Raw genomic sequence first — 17,407 nt, forward strand, 5'->3', positions numbered from 1 at the left:
CGCGGGGTTAAGTCATAGAGACCATAGGACTGTCTTGTGATGCCGCTTAAACCTGTGCCCTGTTTAGTCAGCAGGCTCATACCACTGTCTTGTGATGATTTGAAAGGGTAATTGTGCCAGCCGCTCATAAAACAGGAGGGATGGCCTCGCTGGTCCCGTCCGGGGGCACTTGTAGCTTTGATCGTATCACTGCTCTTTCTCCCCCTCAAAACCAAAAGGACACCGCAGCATTTTTCGGAAACGGGTTTTTGCAAGATTACTGACAAGGAAGTAGTTACTCAGTCTGTGTTTCCTGAGGTTCCTAAGCTAGGGGCGAGTGAAAACTTTGCAGACGCTGATAAGAGTCTAAAATGACTTCAGTTACCGCATAGGTACTTTTTAGTCTTTCCCCGCAGGATTTTTATCTTACTTAGATTATACATTTTATCATTTTCCCTTGACCAACATGGAGCTGCCTAGCAGGTACATTTCAAAGCAGTTCTATTTCAGTGGGGCATTTTGTTTCCTTGGTCGTTTGATTTTAATAGAAAATATGGTGATTCTGGTATTTGTTGCCTGGGTTGCACGTTAGTAATTGAGTTGACTCACTTAGCAACAATTCAATGTAGTCTCTCCAGGTGAAGAGTCTTTTGAGGACCTGACCGAAGAAAGCAAAACACTGGCCTGGAATAACATCACCAAACTGCAGTTACACGAGCGATATAAAATCCACAAAGAGTAAGAGTGTCTCTGTGCCATCATGGCAGAGGTCGGGGTCTTGGCTTGGGGCCCCAAGTTTTACGTGGAGTCAAGGGGGTGGAAATTCTCTTTCAGTGCTGTCTTGATCGGTTTTTATCCCCCGAAATGTCTGTAGTGATCAGCCATCTGAGGTCAGTGTGGCAAGGGAAACAGAGTTTGGCACAAAATGAATTTATGTCAGCATCCCATGCCCTGGTCTTTCTAGAGCACAGGATGGGGTCTGCAGTCAGCAGGTAGATTTGTGCCTCTCACGCTGGGGCGCACGACCCCTCTCGGCTTTGATGATGCGGAGCCATGGCAGAAGCACAGTGTATCCTCCCCGGATGTTGAATTTTACTGATATTGTAGGAGAGAATGTGTCTTTGTAAAAAAAATTACAACAAATGTGTGTATTGAGAGAGAGAAAGAGATTAAAGTGCTAAGTTCGACAGGAGTTTTCACAATAACACCTATCCTTTCAAAAAATACGGGCCTGCTGTCAGACCCAGAGGGGTTTCGGGCGTTCGGACTTCTGCCGTCAGGTCATTCACGCACTGTGCTGGAAAGGCTTGAGAAGCACTGACGTCCCCTCAGCCATCCTGTCACAGATAAGAAAACGCCAGCTCAGGGGTGAGGCCCGTTGTCCTGTCCCGTGCACACAGACGTCCCCTCCCACAGGCTGATGCCACATACACCACTGGTCATGGGTGGAACTGAATGTGCCACTTACTTGAGACCAGTGGCTTCCTATCAGAGCACAGCCTCCTGAAAAGAAAGCGTCCTGCCTTCCTCATTACAACAGAGGCTTTCCCTTGTCTCAACTTCTCCACGTGATGCACAGAAAGGGGCCTTATCATCCAAGGCAGTGAATACGCAAAGGGTCCTTTAGGAGGAAATGGCGGAACCAGACAAGGGTGTCATCGGTGAACAGATGCTAGGTAAACTCGACTCCGCCACGAAGCGAGCGAGCGAGCGTGAAGAAGAGAGGGGTTCGGTAATGTTGGGAGATGGTCCAGGAGAGTGGACGGAAGGAGAAGCATCCCACTTTTCCAGCTGTCAGGACGGTGTGCGACTTGGAATGTGGCAGCCAGGGAAGCCGGGAGTGGGGATGATTTCTAGCCACGGGCATCGCCCAGACGAAACGAGAGGCTCCCCGGCGATGATCTGGCAGCGGCGGGTGTCACGGGTGGGACGGATCCAGCAGACAGATGTGACGAGGGGAATCCCAGGAGCTTGGTGACATGAAATCAGAGACTCGGAAGAGACTCGCGTCTGGCACACGGTCGATGGTGATTTATCAAAGTCTGTTTTTACACAGGGCGGTTACTGGAATCGCAGTGTCTGGCAACGGCTCGTCCGTCTTCACCACGTCGCAAGGTAGGTCTCCTGCCCGAAAGGTGGTTCGCCCGGAAGCGCGAAGCGTCCAAGCTGCGGAAGTCTGTTAACTCTCGGTCAGGGGCTTGTACTTGAGTGTGCTGCCTCCCCAAAACGTGAATTTTGAGCAGCTGTGGCGTTCAGCACGCAGCTTCCTCGTAGTTTGCCAGAAACAATCACGCAAGTGCCTTTCTGTTGCTGACAAGGTTTCCCGAAACTTAAGGGACAGAAAGCGCTAGTTTCCCATCTGCTTGCTCGGTGGGGCCCTTTCTGCCTCGGGGCTGGCTGAGGTCCTGAGCCCGGGGGCCGGGCGGGGTGCCGCAGTGTCCAGCAGAGGGCGTCCCAGGGCGCGGAGCGTGAAGGGGCGCATTTGCCGCTAAGGTTTTCGTTCTTGCCCCTGGTATATATTTCAGGGTGTTTGATGTCGATTTCAGCTGGAAACCCAGTTCATACACTGTTAATGTTCTTATGTGTTATCAAATTATGTCTTCACTGTCCTTCCTCCCGTACTGTCCTTGTGTTTTACAACTTGCTCTGACAGAGTTAGTAGCTGGCTGTTTTTTGAGGGTACTTCTTCTTTACCGTTTTTCAGAGGAAATCCTATTTTCTGTCGCTGGAGGTCAGCAATGGTGCTAACCAGACACCTCCAGATAAACGAGAGTTGCTACGCTCTGGTTCTGCAGTTGTGGTTTACTGTCTGTAGCACGTCGTTCCTTTCCCTTCCCAGTACAGTCTCAGGTTTCATGAAACAATTTTCCACAAAGTATAAAAAACGATTCTACTGTAGGGGCGCGCGGGTGGCCCAGTCGGTTGAGTGTCCGCCTCTTGATTTTGGTTCAGGTCATGACCCCGGGGTCGTGGGCTGGAGCCCCAAGTTGGCCTCCACACTGAGCATGGAGCCTACTTAATAGTCTCTCTCTCTCTCTCTCTCTCTCTCTCTCTCTCTCTCTTCCTCTGTCCCTCTCCTCTACTCATGCGCTCGCTCTAAAATAGAATAAAAATAAATTTAAAAACATAAAGTGATCGTACTGTAGACCAAAGGGAGTGAACATGCAGGACACGCACTGGGCCCTGTTGGGGTCACGGAGGTGTTGCTCCCGTAGAAGGAAGCCATCTGTGTTTTGCCAGGATCCTGCCCGCTGAATGTGCCAGCATTATAACACAAGACAAAATGCTTCAATCAGAGCCTGTGTTTCTTAGCCAGATTTGTCTGACATGGTTTGTTAAATCCTTTAGTCCATTGTACTTGTATGACCTTGTAAAACCCTGAGTCTTAGGAGTGTCAAGGCTTTGCAACTCTGAGGCTTTTATTAAGCATTGTGTCGCTTCTTTGCGAATTTGACAAATAAAGGAGAAAGAGGTTTCTTTTAAGTCAGAAGCATTGGTTTTTTTCTGGTTTCTTTCTTCTGTTGATAAAACTTGTATTACTGATTTATACATATCGAGATCACCACCCCAAAGTGACCTTTCTTCCTCCCGTACGTGGTAGATGCGTTTAGTGATGTGAGCATTCGGCGGGGACCCCTCACCTGTGAGCCTGGCTCTTATAGCCGCCTTTGACAGGATCACCCCCAGCACACGCAGGGAACCTTTGGTTTTGAGAACAGCATCCTTATCCCCCAGGCTGGCTTATGGCTTTCTATAGGATGCCCCAAATTAGTGAGCTTTCGTAGACCCTGGGGTGAATACTCAAAAATGCTCAATAAGAGGGGCAGTCTTTAGAATCAGAAGCACTGTTGGAAAGTCTCAGAAGTAATTATGCCCCACAGGGTGAAGTTCAGGTAATGTGCTCACTCTTCTGGCTTTGTTTCCAAGCTAATCCTGGAGAATTTTCAGTTTTACAAAGTCTCAGGGCTCGTGTGTGTTGATGTTGCAAAAATTAGGTTGAGAGGTTACCTTTTACTGTACAGAAGAAATTGCCTAAAACTCATTCGGGCCTTTTATTTATCGCGTTATATGTTTACAGATTAGGAAATGAGTTGTTACATGTTTCGAACATGGGGCGTTTGGAGCTCATTGTAAGTTTTGTGAATCTTGGTTTTTAAAGAAATTGTTTTGCTACACCTTTGTTAGGCAAGGACATTATAATCCCTACTTTATTATCGTTTAGAAAGTCGAGTGGTTCTTCCATAAACGCTAATTCAAGGGTATCACACTCTAACTGGGCTGTTTAAAAAGAAAAAAAAAAAAAACAAAACAGATATTGGCAAGATTTTTGTTTTCATTAATTCAAAATTGCTGTTTTACTTCTCTTTAACTTTTAACTCCTGTCAGTGACTGGGCCAGCTCTGTGTTCAGTCATGCTGAAATGTCAGCAGTGTGCTGGGCCCCTACTGGTATGTTAATTTCCTCGTCCAGGGGTTACAGGTCGCCAGTGCTGTTGCCCAGATGGGCCGCAGATCAGCCCCCCACCTGCCACCCAGCTCTCTGTAAGAGTGTGCCACTGCCTGCTGGCCTCTGGCTGTTCTTTGTCCTCTGTAAGGGTCAGGAAATCTTTCTCACATGTCTGCCTTCTCGTTATTAAATTAGACTCCACCCTGAAGATGTTTTCTAAGGAATCCAAAATGCTACAAAGAAGTATATCATTTTCAAATATGGTGAGTTCATTTTACTTTTAAGTCAGCGTCACCATGGAAATTCACGTAGCAATTTGTTTTCAACACACGTATAATGGCATTTCATTTCTCCCCCAGACAGTTGGGTTTATTCCTGTGTAGGTGTGCACAGAATGCCTGAGTTAGATTAGTTCTAAGTTCAATTTCAACTTTTTTCAGGGTACCTCTTATAATACCGTGTTTTCATTTGTAGCCTAGAAAACTTGAAGTACTACTCAGTAGAATTCTCTACTTAATCTGTGCTTTTCTGGAACTATCTGTTACTGTAGCTTATAAATAACTTGTGTTTCTGAGTTGATAGGACACCTAATACTAGAAAACCAGTTCTTCCGAAAAAGACACACTTTATTATTCATGTAAACCATCCGAAAGGTTTTGAAATTCCCTAAAGAATTTTTGAAGTCCTCCCTACGCATGGGAAGTGTATGATCCAGAGAGGATTCTTGAGGATAAATAAAGCCCCCACCTCTGCCCACCCCACGATTCACCTGTGTTAGGAGTTTCTCTAGCCCAGGGCCACGAGAGCCATCCAGAGCCCCTGAAAATCCTCAGGCTAGACCCGTGCGCACTGCACACACTTTGACCTCCTTTCTTACGTTTGGGAGGAAACTAAGCCTCTGGAATTGGCCGGTTGAAAAAAAAAAAACTCCCTGAATATGAGGAAGGCCAAAATAAGCAGAACGTGAGCATTAATTTGGCAGGGGAGGGCTCCCAAGATAGTTTCACCATGTTCGGGATCTGCTGATTATCGTAAACCATTAATGTCAAACCATTTGTATTTCAGGCTTTATCATCTTGTTTGCTTTTGCCAGGAGATGCCACGGTCATCAGTTCTTCATGGGACAACAATGTGTATGTATCTGCGCGGGCTGCTCGTGTAATCCCTCAAGTGGCCCCGCTGTCTTTGCGGACGAAAGGCAGGAAGGGCCAGGTCTTCCGCTGGGGAGACACTGCGCTATTGTCACATACTACAGAAGGGTAGTGCTGATGGCTTTGACTCCGCATTTGAATCTAACAAGTTCTCCAACTGGACTCTGTTTTCCTCTGTGTGTTAAATGGAGGTGAAAACACAGATGAGCCAGACCTGGAGATTTCTAGCTTTAAATTCAGATTTTGAGTATTTTGGCCTGGTAACAGGAGAACAAGTAAATTTGTAATTCTAGTGGGTCTAAGTAGAGGACTAAAACGATATATTCCTTGAATATGTGTTTAAGGGTCTTAAAATTAAGCTGGAATGCTTTTTAATAGTTCTCATTATCTTGTCTGTTAGCTATTTTTATTCTATAGCATTTGGAAGACGCCAGGACACGTTAATGGGACACGACGATGCCGTTAGTAAGATCTGTTGGCATGACAACCGGCTGTATTCCGCATCGTGGGACTCCACAGTGAAGGTCTGCATAGAATTTCTAGCTTAAAATGTTAGGATAATACAAGTATTATAAACCATTCTGCTGTCTGTTCATGTGTTCAGTCACTTCACTATTTTTCACAAAGTGTATAAGTGATACATAAAGATCCTGAATGTTAATGCCTGTTTTTTTTTGTTTGTTTTTTTTTAATATTTACGTTTGAGGGAGAGAGAGAGCAAGCATGAGCAGGGGACGGGTAGAGAGAGGGGAGACTGAGGATCCAAAGAGGGCTCTGCACTGCTAGCAGAGAGCCCAACGCGGGGCTCGAACTCACGAACTGTGAGATCATGACCTGTGCCAAAGTCGGAAGCTGGATGGACTGAGCCACCCAGGCGCCCCTGCCTGTGTTTGTTTAATGTGTGCACCTCTTAATAGGAAGTCTTCATGACTTTTGTACTGTGCGCTCAACCAGGGCGTTAAATGAGGTGGAACAGTTGGACCCCTGAATCACACAGGTTTGAACTGCTCAGGTCCACTTATACGTGGATTTTTGTTGGTAAATTCATACACTACTGTAAATCTATTTTATGATTTTCTTACCATTTTATGTTCTGTAGCTTATTGTAAGATTACAGTCTGTAATACATATAAGATGCAGACTAGGTTAGTCAGCTGTTTATGTTGTCAGTAAGACTTCCGGTCAACAGTAGGCAATCAGTACAGTAGTTAAGTTTGGGGAGAGTCAAAGTTATAAGTAGATTTTCAAGTGCATGGCGTTGGGGGGGGGGGGGGCGGGAGGGGTGGTCAGAGCCCTAACCCCTGCATTGTTCAAGGGCCAACTGTATGCAGTAGGAGTCCTCTTATCTCACAGTTTGAACTAGCAGTTAATCAAAAAACATCAAGCTGAAGTGGGGAATCATGAAAAGAGAATGCATTCGACTTAAAGTTCGAACATACAAACGCACACACCTTCAGCATTCTGTCAATGTGGGGCATCCTTGGCCTTCGCTTTGGAATCCTGCCCAACTGTCTTGCAGAGACCACACCAGCGTTCACCATCCTCAGTTTCCAATTTGCATTTATGTAAAAAGCAAGCAGGAACCTAAAACTATTAGAATTCCTTCTGGAGTTTTTCAGGATTTCCCCCCATTCTTATAGACAAATTTTCTTGCCCGCGCCGCATTTTGGCAATTTTTTCCGGTGACTTGCCTTTTTGGGTCTTCTCGAAACATCACTGGATGCCACAGCGCTTCTGCAGTCAGGTTTCCGTAGTTCGCACGAAGACCACGGCGACAACAGCAGGTGCAAAGGACAGAAACAGACACAGGTGCAGTCGACACCGGGCAAGCACCTGTGGCAGGAACACCAGCGTGGGCAGTGCAGGGAGGGAGCCAGAAGCACTTAGTCACAGCTGTGTTTTGTTGGCAAATAGGTTAAACGGGAGTTGGTTGGTCAAGGGCACTTTTCTTGGATGTGTTAGAAATGCTTTCGCTCTGAATGTTTGCAAATCCCTCCCGTGATACGTTCTACCCTAGGTGTGGTCCGGGGTTCCTGCAGAAACGACGTGCCCCAAAAGACACCGGTTTGACATGCTGGCCGAGCTGGAACACGACGTCAGTGTGAGTACCAGCAACGACACTTCTGAGCCCGAGGGAGGGTGGGCTGTTCTTGGTCTTAACCTGTGTTTTCATTTTTTTGCTTCATTTTATTTCGCTTGTGGGAGGAGAGCACGGGCTCTCCGTTCTTTTCTTTGACTCGACTCTGGGTTTCCAAGTCTGCTTTGCCTTTTTTTCTCCAATTTGCTGTTTCTCTGAGAATCAGCTACTGTCCAATCCAATTTCTGAGCATGACAATGACTATTTAGATCCCCTCGAACTATTTGGGGCAAGAAAGTATGCCCCATCGTCTCTCATGTTTTCCAGCACATTAGTAGAAGGGACTATCTAGCGTGACACCCTCCAACAGCCAAGAACGTAAACCTGGTGTTGGGTGGCCCGGGCGCACATGACCTGGGGCAGAACCAGAGCTCACACTTGGTTCCCCTCACTCGTTCCACAACCAGTGGGTCACACAGCTGCTCCTCCCACTGGAGCTCACGGTACTGTCTTTTCTCTGAGATGGTGACCTGAAACCTGATTTGCATGGTCGACAGACGAGCTAAGGTTCAGAAATATTTAGAGTATGTGATTCCAGGCACGCACGCAAATATAACCCGAGCGATCCCCATTTCTCCGAAATCCCTCAAATAACATGGATCACCTGTGCCTCAGTTTGGTACCTCGTTACAATTTGTAATTCACAAGTTATTCAGAAACTGTCGATTTTGGGCTATTAAAAAGAATTTCTTTTAACACTTTTTGAGACAGAGAGTGTGAGTGGGAAAGGGACAGAGAGAGAGGGAGTCACAGATTCCGAAGCAGGCTCCAGGCCCTGAGCTGTCAGCGCAGAGCCAGACAAGGGGCTCGAACTCTCGAACCACGAGATCATGACCTGAGCCGAAGTCGGCCACTGGACCAACTGAGCCACCCGGGCACCCCAATTTTAGGCTCTTTTAAAACTGCATTCCATTTACGTTGGCAATATTTCATTTTGTTCACTAGCATATGAAGAATTTCATTTTTCAGTAACTGCGTAGGCGATGTTGAAACACGTCTGCATTAGCCACATCAGTACACTGTCCGTTAGAGCTTAACCTTCATCACGTGCACATAGTCGAGTCAGCCTAGGGAAACCACGATGACCGTAATTCTAAATGGATTACGACGTTATGTGTTTCCTTCCTCAGGTAGATACAATTAGCCTAAATGCTGCAGGTACGATGTTGGTCTCGGGCACCAGAGAAGGCACAGTGAGTATCTGGGACCTCACCACGGCCACCATACTGCACCAGATCCCGTGCCATTCGGGGACCATACGTGATGCTGCTTTTAGCCCAGGTAGTTTTATCCTTTTTAATACAGAGGATACTGGGGGAATCAGAATTGTTATCTTGAAATCATAAGAATGTAAAAAGAAAAACAGGCTGCCGATAGAAGTAGTTTCGCCTGTATCCAAGGCTGCTTCGTGGCAGAATACGGGCTACTTGGGCCATTTGTACCTCCAGGAGAGCTACGGCGGACGCTGCTCTTAATTCGCCAGCTCACCAGAGGAACTGATTTATAGTGCGCGGGTGGACTCACCCCAAAGGGTCATCGGCCCAGTGTCTTAGAAACAAACGTTTCCAGGAGAGGAGAGTCCTTGGTTAAGTACAAGCAGCTCAGGGAAAATGCAAGCGAACACTATGCCAGAGATGAAACGTCAGAACGATCTAGAACACACTTCTGAAGCTGTAGTTGTCTCTCGCGTTACAGACAGTCGCCACATCCTCAGCACAGGTGCAGATGGCTGTCTAAACGTCATAGATGTGCAGACGGGAATGCTCATCTCCTCTATGACCTCAGACGAGCCCCAGAGGTATGTTCTCTTGCGTTACTAGAGGGCGAAGACGTTCGCGGACAAGCTCGTGATCGTGACATTTGGGCTTGCTTTGGCCAGCGTGGATAGGGCCCTTCCTTCATGATAAATGACCAAATGACTATTTCTAAATCATTGTTGCAGGTGCTTCATCTGGGATGGAAATTCTGTTTTGTCTGGAAGTCAGTCTGGTGAACTGCTTGTTTGGGACCTCCTCGGAGGAAAGCTCAGTGAGAGAATACAGGGCCACACAGGTAAGCGGTTATGCAGTTGACTTGACCTTTCTTCCTAAAAGGCTGAACTCCAACCTGCTTTTCCCATCAGGAAACCTACCTTCCCCAGGCAGAAAACACCCCACTGCCCTCCACGTCGTAAACGTTCCCCACGAGCATCTTCATTGGCCAAGTGACCCTTCGGGACGGAGATTTATGTTGACTGACTCCAAAAAAGAAGTTTTTGCATTAACTCCCACTTGGAGAATTAAAAACCATAGTAAAAGCTGCAACTTTTTTAAGTACATGCACAAAGTTTTTTAAAAACCCCAAAACAGCACAAAAGTAATTAATTTCAGTAAAAACGATCTTCCTCCCACCACTGACCCCCTTCCTCCCTGTTCTCCTTTGAGGACTTTCTTCCAGTTTGCGTCCTGGGTGTGGGTGCACTCGCTGTTGAGATGATGGATGTGTTGTACGTGTATGAAGTATTCTGCCCTTTTATTCCCACCCAGTATCCCCTGGAGACTCACTGTATGTGCTTCTATTTGCACGGTTGCCTCCTCATCTCGAAGATTTATGGTCTTTAATTCTTCTAGTTTCTAAGGTTATAAGTATCTACTTTTCCACTGTGACCAGGAACTTCCCCCCGACATCCTCTTCCCTCTTTCCTTTGGTGACATTGTTATTTCTTCACGTTCTAAAGTGACCTGTGTAGGTCATTCTCAGTTTACCGGCTTTAAATAACCTTTGACTCTGTCCAGTAAATGGACTTCGCAGCCTTACACCAATTCCTTACCTCTTCCTCTCGTCTGCCTCCTGTTATCGTAGGTGTATATACTTGCATTCTGGTGTTACCCCTAATCCTCCGTTATCTCAGCTTTACACGTGAGCGGTTTCTCATTCCTCACACGTTCCTTGTGCCAAGCAGTTATTTTTCATTGACACACCGATTATAGGATGAGAGTACTTAACAGCGGATCTCGGGGCCCCCTGGTCAACTTGCCACCTAACCACACGGTCTCTTTCCCTTAGGTGCTGTGACATGTATGTGGATGAATGAACAGTGTAGCAGTATCATCACAGGAGGGGAAGACAGACAAATTATGTTCTGGAAATTGCAGTATTAAGTGCCTTTTCCTCTCTTGAATGTTAAGTCGAACTCTAATGTATTTTTAAACCAAACTTTGAAATCAACTGGTGAATGTGCAATGATGGTATTCGAAGTTTTACCACACGAGGTATTTGTGGTTTTAAACTTCCAAAATCATGGTGACTTCGTTGAAAGCCATTGGTCGCCATCCTCTAAGGCGGACAAAACGTGGTGGTGGTAGGGAGAAAACATTACATCTGTAAGGCAGGTGTTCGTCCCGGGGTGCTGATGGTCAGACGGCAGGTTTGAGTGGCAAAGAAAAGTAGCTAAGAGATACAAAACGGAGTTGGGACAACTTCCAAAAAACGCTGAGCAGCTCAGAATTTTCCAAGAAAACGTGCAGTATTCTCTGCTACTTCTGAGTCACGCTGTTTTGTCTTCCTTACCTACGAAATTGCTGCCCATTGGGTCCTTGGGTATGTGTTTTTCATGGAGTGGTTTACTTTGTATAACCTACTGTTCTCAGATTCTAAGAACCTGGGGAAGGATCAGCAATTCTTGTAACAGTAAGTTTACTGTGTACAGGACAGTTTATTTCATTATAGCTATTAAATGCTCTTTTCTACATTAAAAATATTTTTCTGTAATGAAAGCTGTTTTCATTTTCTTAAGTGATTTATTACCAAGGCTAGTGCCCTTTACAAACTTCAAGTATTGGTCCTTCTAGAAAACCATACTTAGTGATGAGAATGTCCTTCTTATATTTTTGGAACTGTCTTCAGATAGTCCAAATCCAGAGAACAAAACAAGGTAAAGTAAACGGGGAAATATTGTTTGGTTTGCTTTTCTAAATCTCAAGATAAGATGTTAAACAGTACTGATTTGCCTTTATGTTAAAACTCTTCTATGATCTTTAAAAACATTGTTAGGTCTTATAGGCCGTATCACATGGGGGGGGGGGGGAACTTGACCAGGGTAACAAGTGTCATTAAACAAACATGACTCAGTCTCAGGTTTGCAAGGAGCCTCAGTGGCTTCCTGTTGCTCTGCCTGGATGTGCACACCAGCCCTCTGGGGTTCGGAGGCGGAAGCACTTCTCCTGACAGACGCTCCTCCTCCTCTCTCAGCACAGAGGGCTCTTCTCAGGGCCCGTGGACGTCAGCTGCTCCGGGAGACAACCCCACGGGCCTGTCTTCTAAGTCATGCGCAAGTTTGGTGAAATCCATGGACAGTTTCCAAATGATGCAATAAATAGGCTAAAAGTTAACTTTATTTATACATATTTAATTAAAATGGAATAGGCATAAACCAAAACAAAAAACAAAAAAATGAAGGTAATGTGTCATATGCCACTTGGTTTGTAGGGAGGGGTCAGGAAATGGAATTACCTGGAAGACATCCTAAGGCCATCCCGAAGTAGCTAGGTTACATAATGTTAGAGTAAATGACAAAATTAGATACTATTCCACTTAATCTACAAATGAAAAAAGAGAGTCAAAGTTTATCCTATTTGGTATAAGAATTTTTACAGTTAATACATACTGATTCATTTCTAGGAAGGAAGGTCAGTAACTTTTGAAGAAAGAAATTTCCATTACACGACGACTAGAAAATCTCCAATGCAACTAAGCAGCTATGCGGTAGCTCAGTATGTACCATTAACCGTTCTGGGCTAGTGTACATTTCAGTTTAATACAGAACTGCATTCTGGGTTTTAGAAAGGCAGCAATAGTTCTATTTTGGCTTTTATTCTAGATGCTTAACACAGTTAAGGCGACAGTTCAAGCATATAGAGTAAAGGTAGTTACAATTTAATGATGATCAACACAGTCTTTTGCAACCTACACTGTATAATGCTTACACGGAATGAAACCAGTGTTGTTAATTGGTGTTTGACTCACGCACGCACGCAGAACTAAAAAACCATCAAAAGCAATCATTCTACACGCACTATGGCAACACATTAAAAAGGCAATTATACCACAGAACTAAAGTAACGTGAGCGGCACTACTTGATATACAGGATAAAGGTGATTCCTTCTAACACAGAGCTAAGCCTGTATCAGTCATTCTAATCATAATGGCTTGTAAAAGCATCGGGTTTCCAGTAGAGAAACTACTCTATGAAAATCAGTAAATCTGTCCAAAGTTTCACATCTGTAAAACCAGGATAAGGCTACAACGATCTTGAAGTGGGAGGAGATATCCGATCAAAACAGTTAAGATTCCCAGCCATAATGTAAGATAGAAAGGTCTTCATGCAGCATATGCTCTCTGGCTCCTAGAAAGCTTCATGTGCATAATATAAAGTTAAGTTGCCCAAGAAGTAAACTGTAGAAGTTCAGTGAAGTTTCCATTGTGCCATGACGTTTAAACTTCAGGAATGGTGTGATCCATCAGGCTTTTCATAATGCTTGGGGCCATCCTACGAGAGAGTTTATTAAATACTGAGGTTTGGGTTTCTTGGTTCAAAAAAGCTATTATGCTGATCCAAGAAAACTCGCACTCAAGCTTAGCACTTGGGATCAAGTGGAACTGTGGGCAGAGGGAAGGTCTTTTTCATGAGTTCTAAGAGTCTCAGGTAATCTAGTTCACAAAATACCCATTGTGAAAGGCTGGGAAAAGTTAGATCAGATACAAGTGCTTGAATATTAATACCGGTGACTAAAACAAGGAAAATGACAACACTGCTATGAACTGGGAGGGAAAGGGGAAGGGAGACCCTATCGCTGGTTTAAGAGAACTCTGACTAGTCTCGACTCCAGCTTCCTTTTCCTTCTTTCCATAAACACAAACTTTACTAAGGTATAATGTTTTTACTCTTTTAAATCCTATCTCTACAGGCAAGACAGAATCTGAAAAAAGGATCCAAGTTGGCTTGGTAAAAACAGCTGACAGAAGCCAGGATTTCAAAGGTTCTAGGGAAGGTAACACTAGCTGTCCCTCTTCTCTTCCCCCAAGTCAGTTTTCCAGCCTCCCTTCCTGAGAACCATGGTGGCACCACACGCCTGACCTGCCTCGTGAGATGTTTTCAGAATAGGCACTGTTACTCCTAACATCCCACAGGCAGGAATTCTCCCATCGTGAACCCCCACGAGTAGATTTCTACTGAGCAGAGGAACTGCGGGCAGAGTGCAACTCTAGTCCATTTTACTGAAGCTGAAGTGAAAGCCTGCCCACTTCTGCTCACGTCCCTCTTTTCTACGAGAAAAGGTCAAAATTTCAGAAGCAGATGGTGAATTTTATTCAATACTTGGGAAGTTGTGAGTGGTCATCCTTACCAATTCCCCTGATTTAAATAATTAACTTCAAATTTCGAGATCAACACGTCATCCCTTAGGTAAAAGAACCATAGATGGAGGAATTCATAGGCACAAGGACTTTCTTTTACCTCACAGGACTGGAAGCACCAAGTTGAAGTACGGTCTACTTACCGTTTGATAATATGTTCAAAGATAAAAGCAGGCATGATCGTAATAGTAACTACAGACTCAGATGTTGACAGTATGTCTGCAATTTGAGAGTCCTGTTAAAAACACACAATGAAAATTAATTCTAAGGCTTTAAGAAGTATGAAATTATGTTATTCTTGGTAAAAATGTATGTCCACATACGTTTTGCTAATGATTCTAAAATCTGACCCTTGATATTTGGTATTTTTTCTAGTTTCACCAAGTTTAATTCTATAGAATGGTATAGAATTTTATAGGTGGTAACAAAACTGCTAAGTAAACTAAGTATTGTAGCCAAAGAATCATCTTTTTCATTACTTAAGATGAAATAATTTTCTTCATGTACAAGACTTCCCGTGTCCTCTCAGTTAACAGTGCGTTCTTAACCAAGTTCATGAAACGAGCAGGTCTTAATGAAAACCTTTCGACCCTAACATAGCCTTATTTAGGAATCTGTGGAGGGGGAAAATGTGGTACTAATCTAAACAGAAACCATTACTCACTTCCTACCATTCCTGGGTTGGAAAAAGCTGAGCAATCACTCATTCAGAATGTCCTCAAAATCCTCAATGCCCACATCTCCACAGAATTCTAGTTCAAGGGACTGCAGAGATCATAGTAGTCAAGCCCTGTGCTATAGGAACGACAATTCCAGAGAATAGTCCAGGTAATTCCTTTGGCCTGAGAGCACAGCCAGAGTCCTAGTTCCCACATCTCCCCAAGTTCCTATTTATTTTGCAAGTCTACATGCAAATGCCACTGAAACAAATGGGAAAGGTAGCACGAGACCCAAGTTCTGTTCTCACCTTCAGCCCAATGACATTCTGCCCGTTGACTTCACAGATGTTGTGCTCTGTGAGAAGACCATTTCTGGCTGCAGAACTGTCTTTCACTATGGATGTTATCTTTCCATTTTTAAAGATAAACCCAACATGTCCGGTGCTATCCTTATGCATGGTAATCGTCCGTTCAAAGGGCCTGCAGACATAATGGGTTAAGTGAAAAATTTAATTCTATTGGCCCAAGTTACTCTTCACAATTCTCCTTAAAGTAGAGAAGATGTTCCATCTGCAGAATGTTTACTAAACACCTACCGTGTGAGAAATTAGGAACAAAATTAGATAAAACCGAAGTATAACTGAGAAGAATAAAAACCCAAAAGCTAACTGTACCAATGTGACATAGGTCGACCCTTAACACTTGCTAAGGGGCAGGAAAATAGAGGCCTTATTTCCGTGCCAAATGTTTGGTTTATAAACTGCTAAATATAAAAATGCCACCTTTCTACCTTGGCAACTAGAGCTTCATAACCCCCCTGAAGGCCAGATTTGGTTTTTAGAACTCCCACCCCAACTTGGGAGTTCTGCAGGGACCCTGGCACTGTGTCCCTCCTACGCTGGATGTCTAAACAGTAAACTGGAAAGTGAGGCCAGAGATGCCATACTGCTTGCCCTTCCAATGTTCATTTACTACGATCTAGAGAAAGAGACAGGAAGGTAACTTCTAGAGGATGCATACGAAACCAGAATGCTCTGAAAATTTTTAAGAAAAATCGGCACCGAACAACTGCAAGACTGTAAGGCTAATCAATAACATCCAATATTCTTCTGCAACACAGTCAATCATATTCACAGAATCTCAAAGCCCAAGAGAATGGAAAACTAGTCTTGAATTTCCATTTCAACGGTCTAGTCAACTTACCGGTCACGAACAGTCATAGTAATCTTCTCTCCAAAAGCCTGTTTCAGCACCTTATGTGCCTTATCAGAGCTCCAACCTGCACAGTTTTCCCCGTTGATCTGGAGTACCTGGTCCCCAAATCTCAGACCAACCAAAGAGGCTGGAGAATTTGCCTGGACCAGCTGAACAAATATACCCTAGAGAATAAGGAAATAACTTTAGTCATTTGCCACTGTTACGATATGGTTTAAAAACACTGGAAAATTAAGAACCAACTGTTCAGGTTATGAATCTACCCCAGTTAAAAAAAAAAAAAAAACTTCATGAATATGTATGCATCATTACTCCCAAAAAAGAAACTGAAAATTTTATGGAGGCAATGACCCCAGGAATTAGGGCAAAAACGTAAAAATCACACTAGTAATTTCTACCTCAAATCATGACCCACCTGACCAACCTCAATCATCCCCTTCATCTTGTAATAAAAAGTCTAAGGAAAACAAAGTAGGGTTTCTACAAGTGCCTGGGTGGGTGGCTCAGTCAGTTGAGCATGACTTCAGTTCAGCTCATGATCTCATGGTTCATGGGTTCAAGCCCACACTGGGCTCTGTGCTGACAGCTCAGAGCCTGGAGTCTGCTTCGGATTCTGTGTCTCCCTCTCTCTCTGCCCCTCTCAAAAATAAACATTAAAAAAAAAATTTGTTTTAAATGACAGTGTAAGGTCATAACTCTTCTTTAGAGTTGAAGGACTCCTCAACCCATTTGCTAAATTACAAAGAAGTAAATAGGGTTAATTAAATAAGATTAAGGTTTATGTAATAGCCTAAAAGGTACATTCAATACCACTCCAATTTTTATAAAGAATCCACTATGAAATAAATACAGAAAACTCAAGTTTAGTCAACAGAGAATTAAACCCACATGGATACTTATACTCTTATAAACTCTCAATCTCAGATGTTGAATATAAAAAAAAAATACAAGTTTGGGGCGTCTGGGTGGCTCAGCCAGTTAAGCATCCAACTTTGGCTCAGGTCATGATCTTGTGGCTTACAAGTTCAAGCGCCGCGTCGGGCTCTGTGCTGATAAGTTCAGAGCCTGGAGCCTGCTTCAGATTCTGTGTCTCCCTCTCTCTCTGCCCCTCCCTCACTCACACTCTCGCTCTGTCTCAGAAATAAAGAAGAGTAAACTTGGCAAAATATGAAAGCATCTACAAAGCTAGACCCTCTCTATACTCTTAGGCTGGGTCGGACAGAATTCCTGTCCCGTATCTTACAGCTTACTTTAGGACAGTACCGAAAACTGGGTGGCCCCCTATGAAATGGTCAGAGCAAGGAGTTTTGGCCAAACGGCGAAATCCACTGCAGGGATAAGTGCAATGGAGATAGGGGCCTATGAAGAGTATCTTGTCTTTTAGGGCAGAGGAAGGAGCAGAGAGCAAATCCCGGCAGAAGGGGCT

The 17,407-nt window shown here is 44.3% G+C and overlaps 2 protein-coding genes across 5 annotated transcripts in view; one reads left to right on the forward strand and one right to left on the reverse strand.

The window, feature by feature from the left end:
• Positions 1–11,468, forward strand: part of NSMAF (neutral sphingomyelinase activation associated factor) — a 63,786-nt gene extending 52,318 nt beyond the window's left edge. For both annotated transcript variants that reach the window (XM_086695023.1, XM_086695024.1), the window contains exons 22-31: positions 609–717; positions 2,036–2,094; positions 4,621–4,688; positions 5,491–5,558; positions 5,977–6,100; positions 7,594–7,677; positions 8,844–8,994; positions 9,409–9,511; positions 9,656–9,765; positions 10,759–11,468. In XM_086695023.1, coding sequence (XP_086551149.1) covers positions 609–717; positions 2,036–2,094; positions 4,621–4,688; positions 5,491–5,558; positions 5,977–6,100; positions 7,594–7,677; positions 8,844–8,994; positions 9,409–9,511; positions 9,656–9,765; positions 10,759–10,853 — 971 coding nt within the window. In that variant the 3' untranslated portion in view covers positions 10,854–11,468. The remainder of the gene's footprint in view (positions 1–608; positions 718–2,035; positions 2,095–4,620; positions 4,689–5,490; positions 5,559–5,976; positions 6,101–7,593; positions 7,678–8,843; positions 8,995–9,408; positions 9,512–9,655; positions 9,766–10,758) is intronic.
• Positions 11,469–12,079: 611 nt separating this feature from the next.
• The window catches only part of SDCBP (syndecan binding protein), a 35,393-nt gene continuing 30,065 nt past the window's right edge, over positions 12,080–17,407 (reverse strand). For all 3 annotated transcript variants that reach the window (XM_086695026.1, XM_086695025.1, XM_025922846.2), the window contains exons 6-9: positions 15,970–16,145; positions 15,075–15,246; positions 14,251–14,342; positions 12,080–13,241 (exon numbers count right to left, since the gene is read on the reverse strand). In XM_086695026.1, coding sequence (XP_086551152.1) covers positions 13,187–13,241; positions 14,251–14,342; positions 15,075–15,246; positions 15,970–16,145 — 495 coding nt within the window. In that variant the 3' untranslated portion in view covers positions 12,080–13,186. The remainder of the gene's footprint in view (positions 13,242–14,250; positions 14,343–15,074; positions 15,247–15,969; positions 16,146–17,407) is intronic.

The sequence above is a fragment of the Puma concolor genome, chromosome F2 (assembly GCF_028749965.1).
Source record: "Puma concolor isolate L17-30 chromosome F2, mPumCon1.1.hap2, whole genome shotgun sequence".
In the NCBI taxonomy this organism is placed as follows: Eukaryota; Metazoa; Chordata; class Mammalia; order Carnivora; family Felidae; genus Puma; species Puma concolor.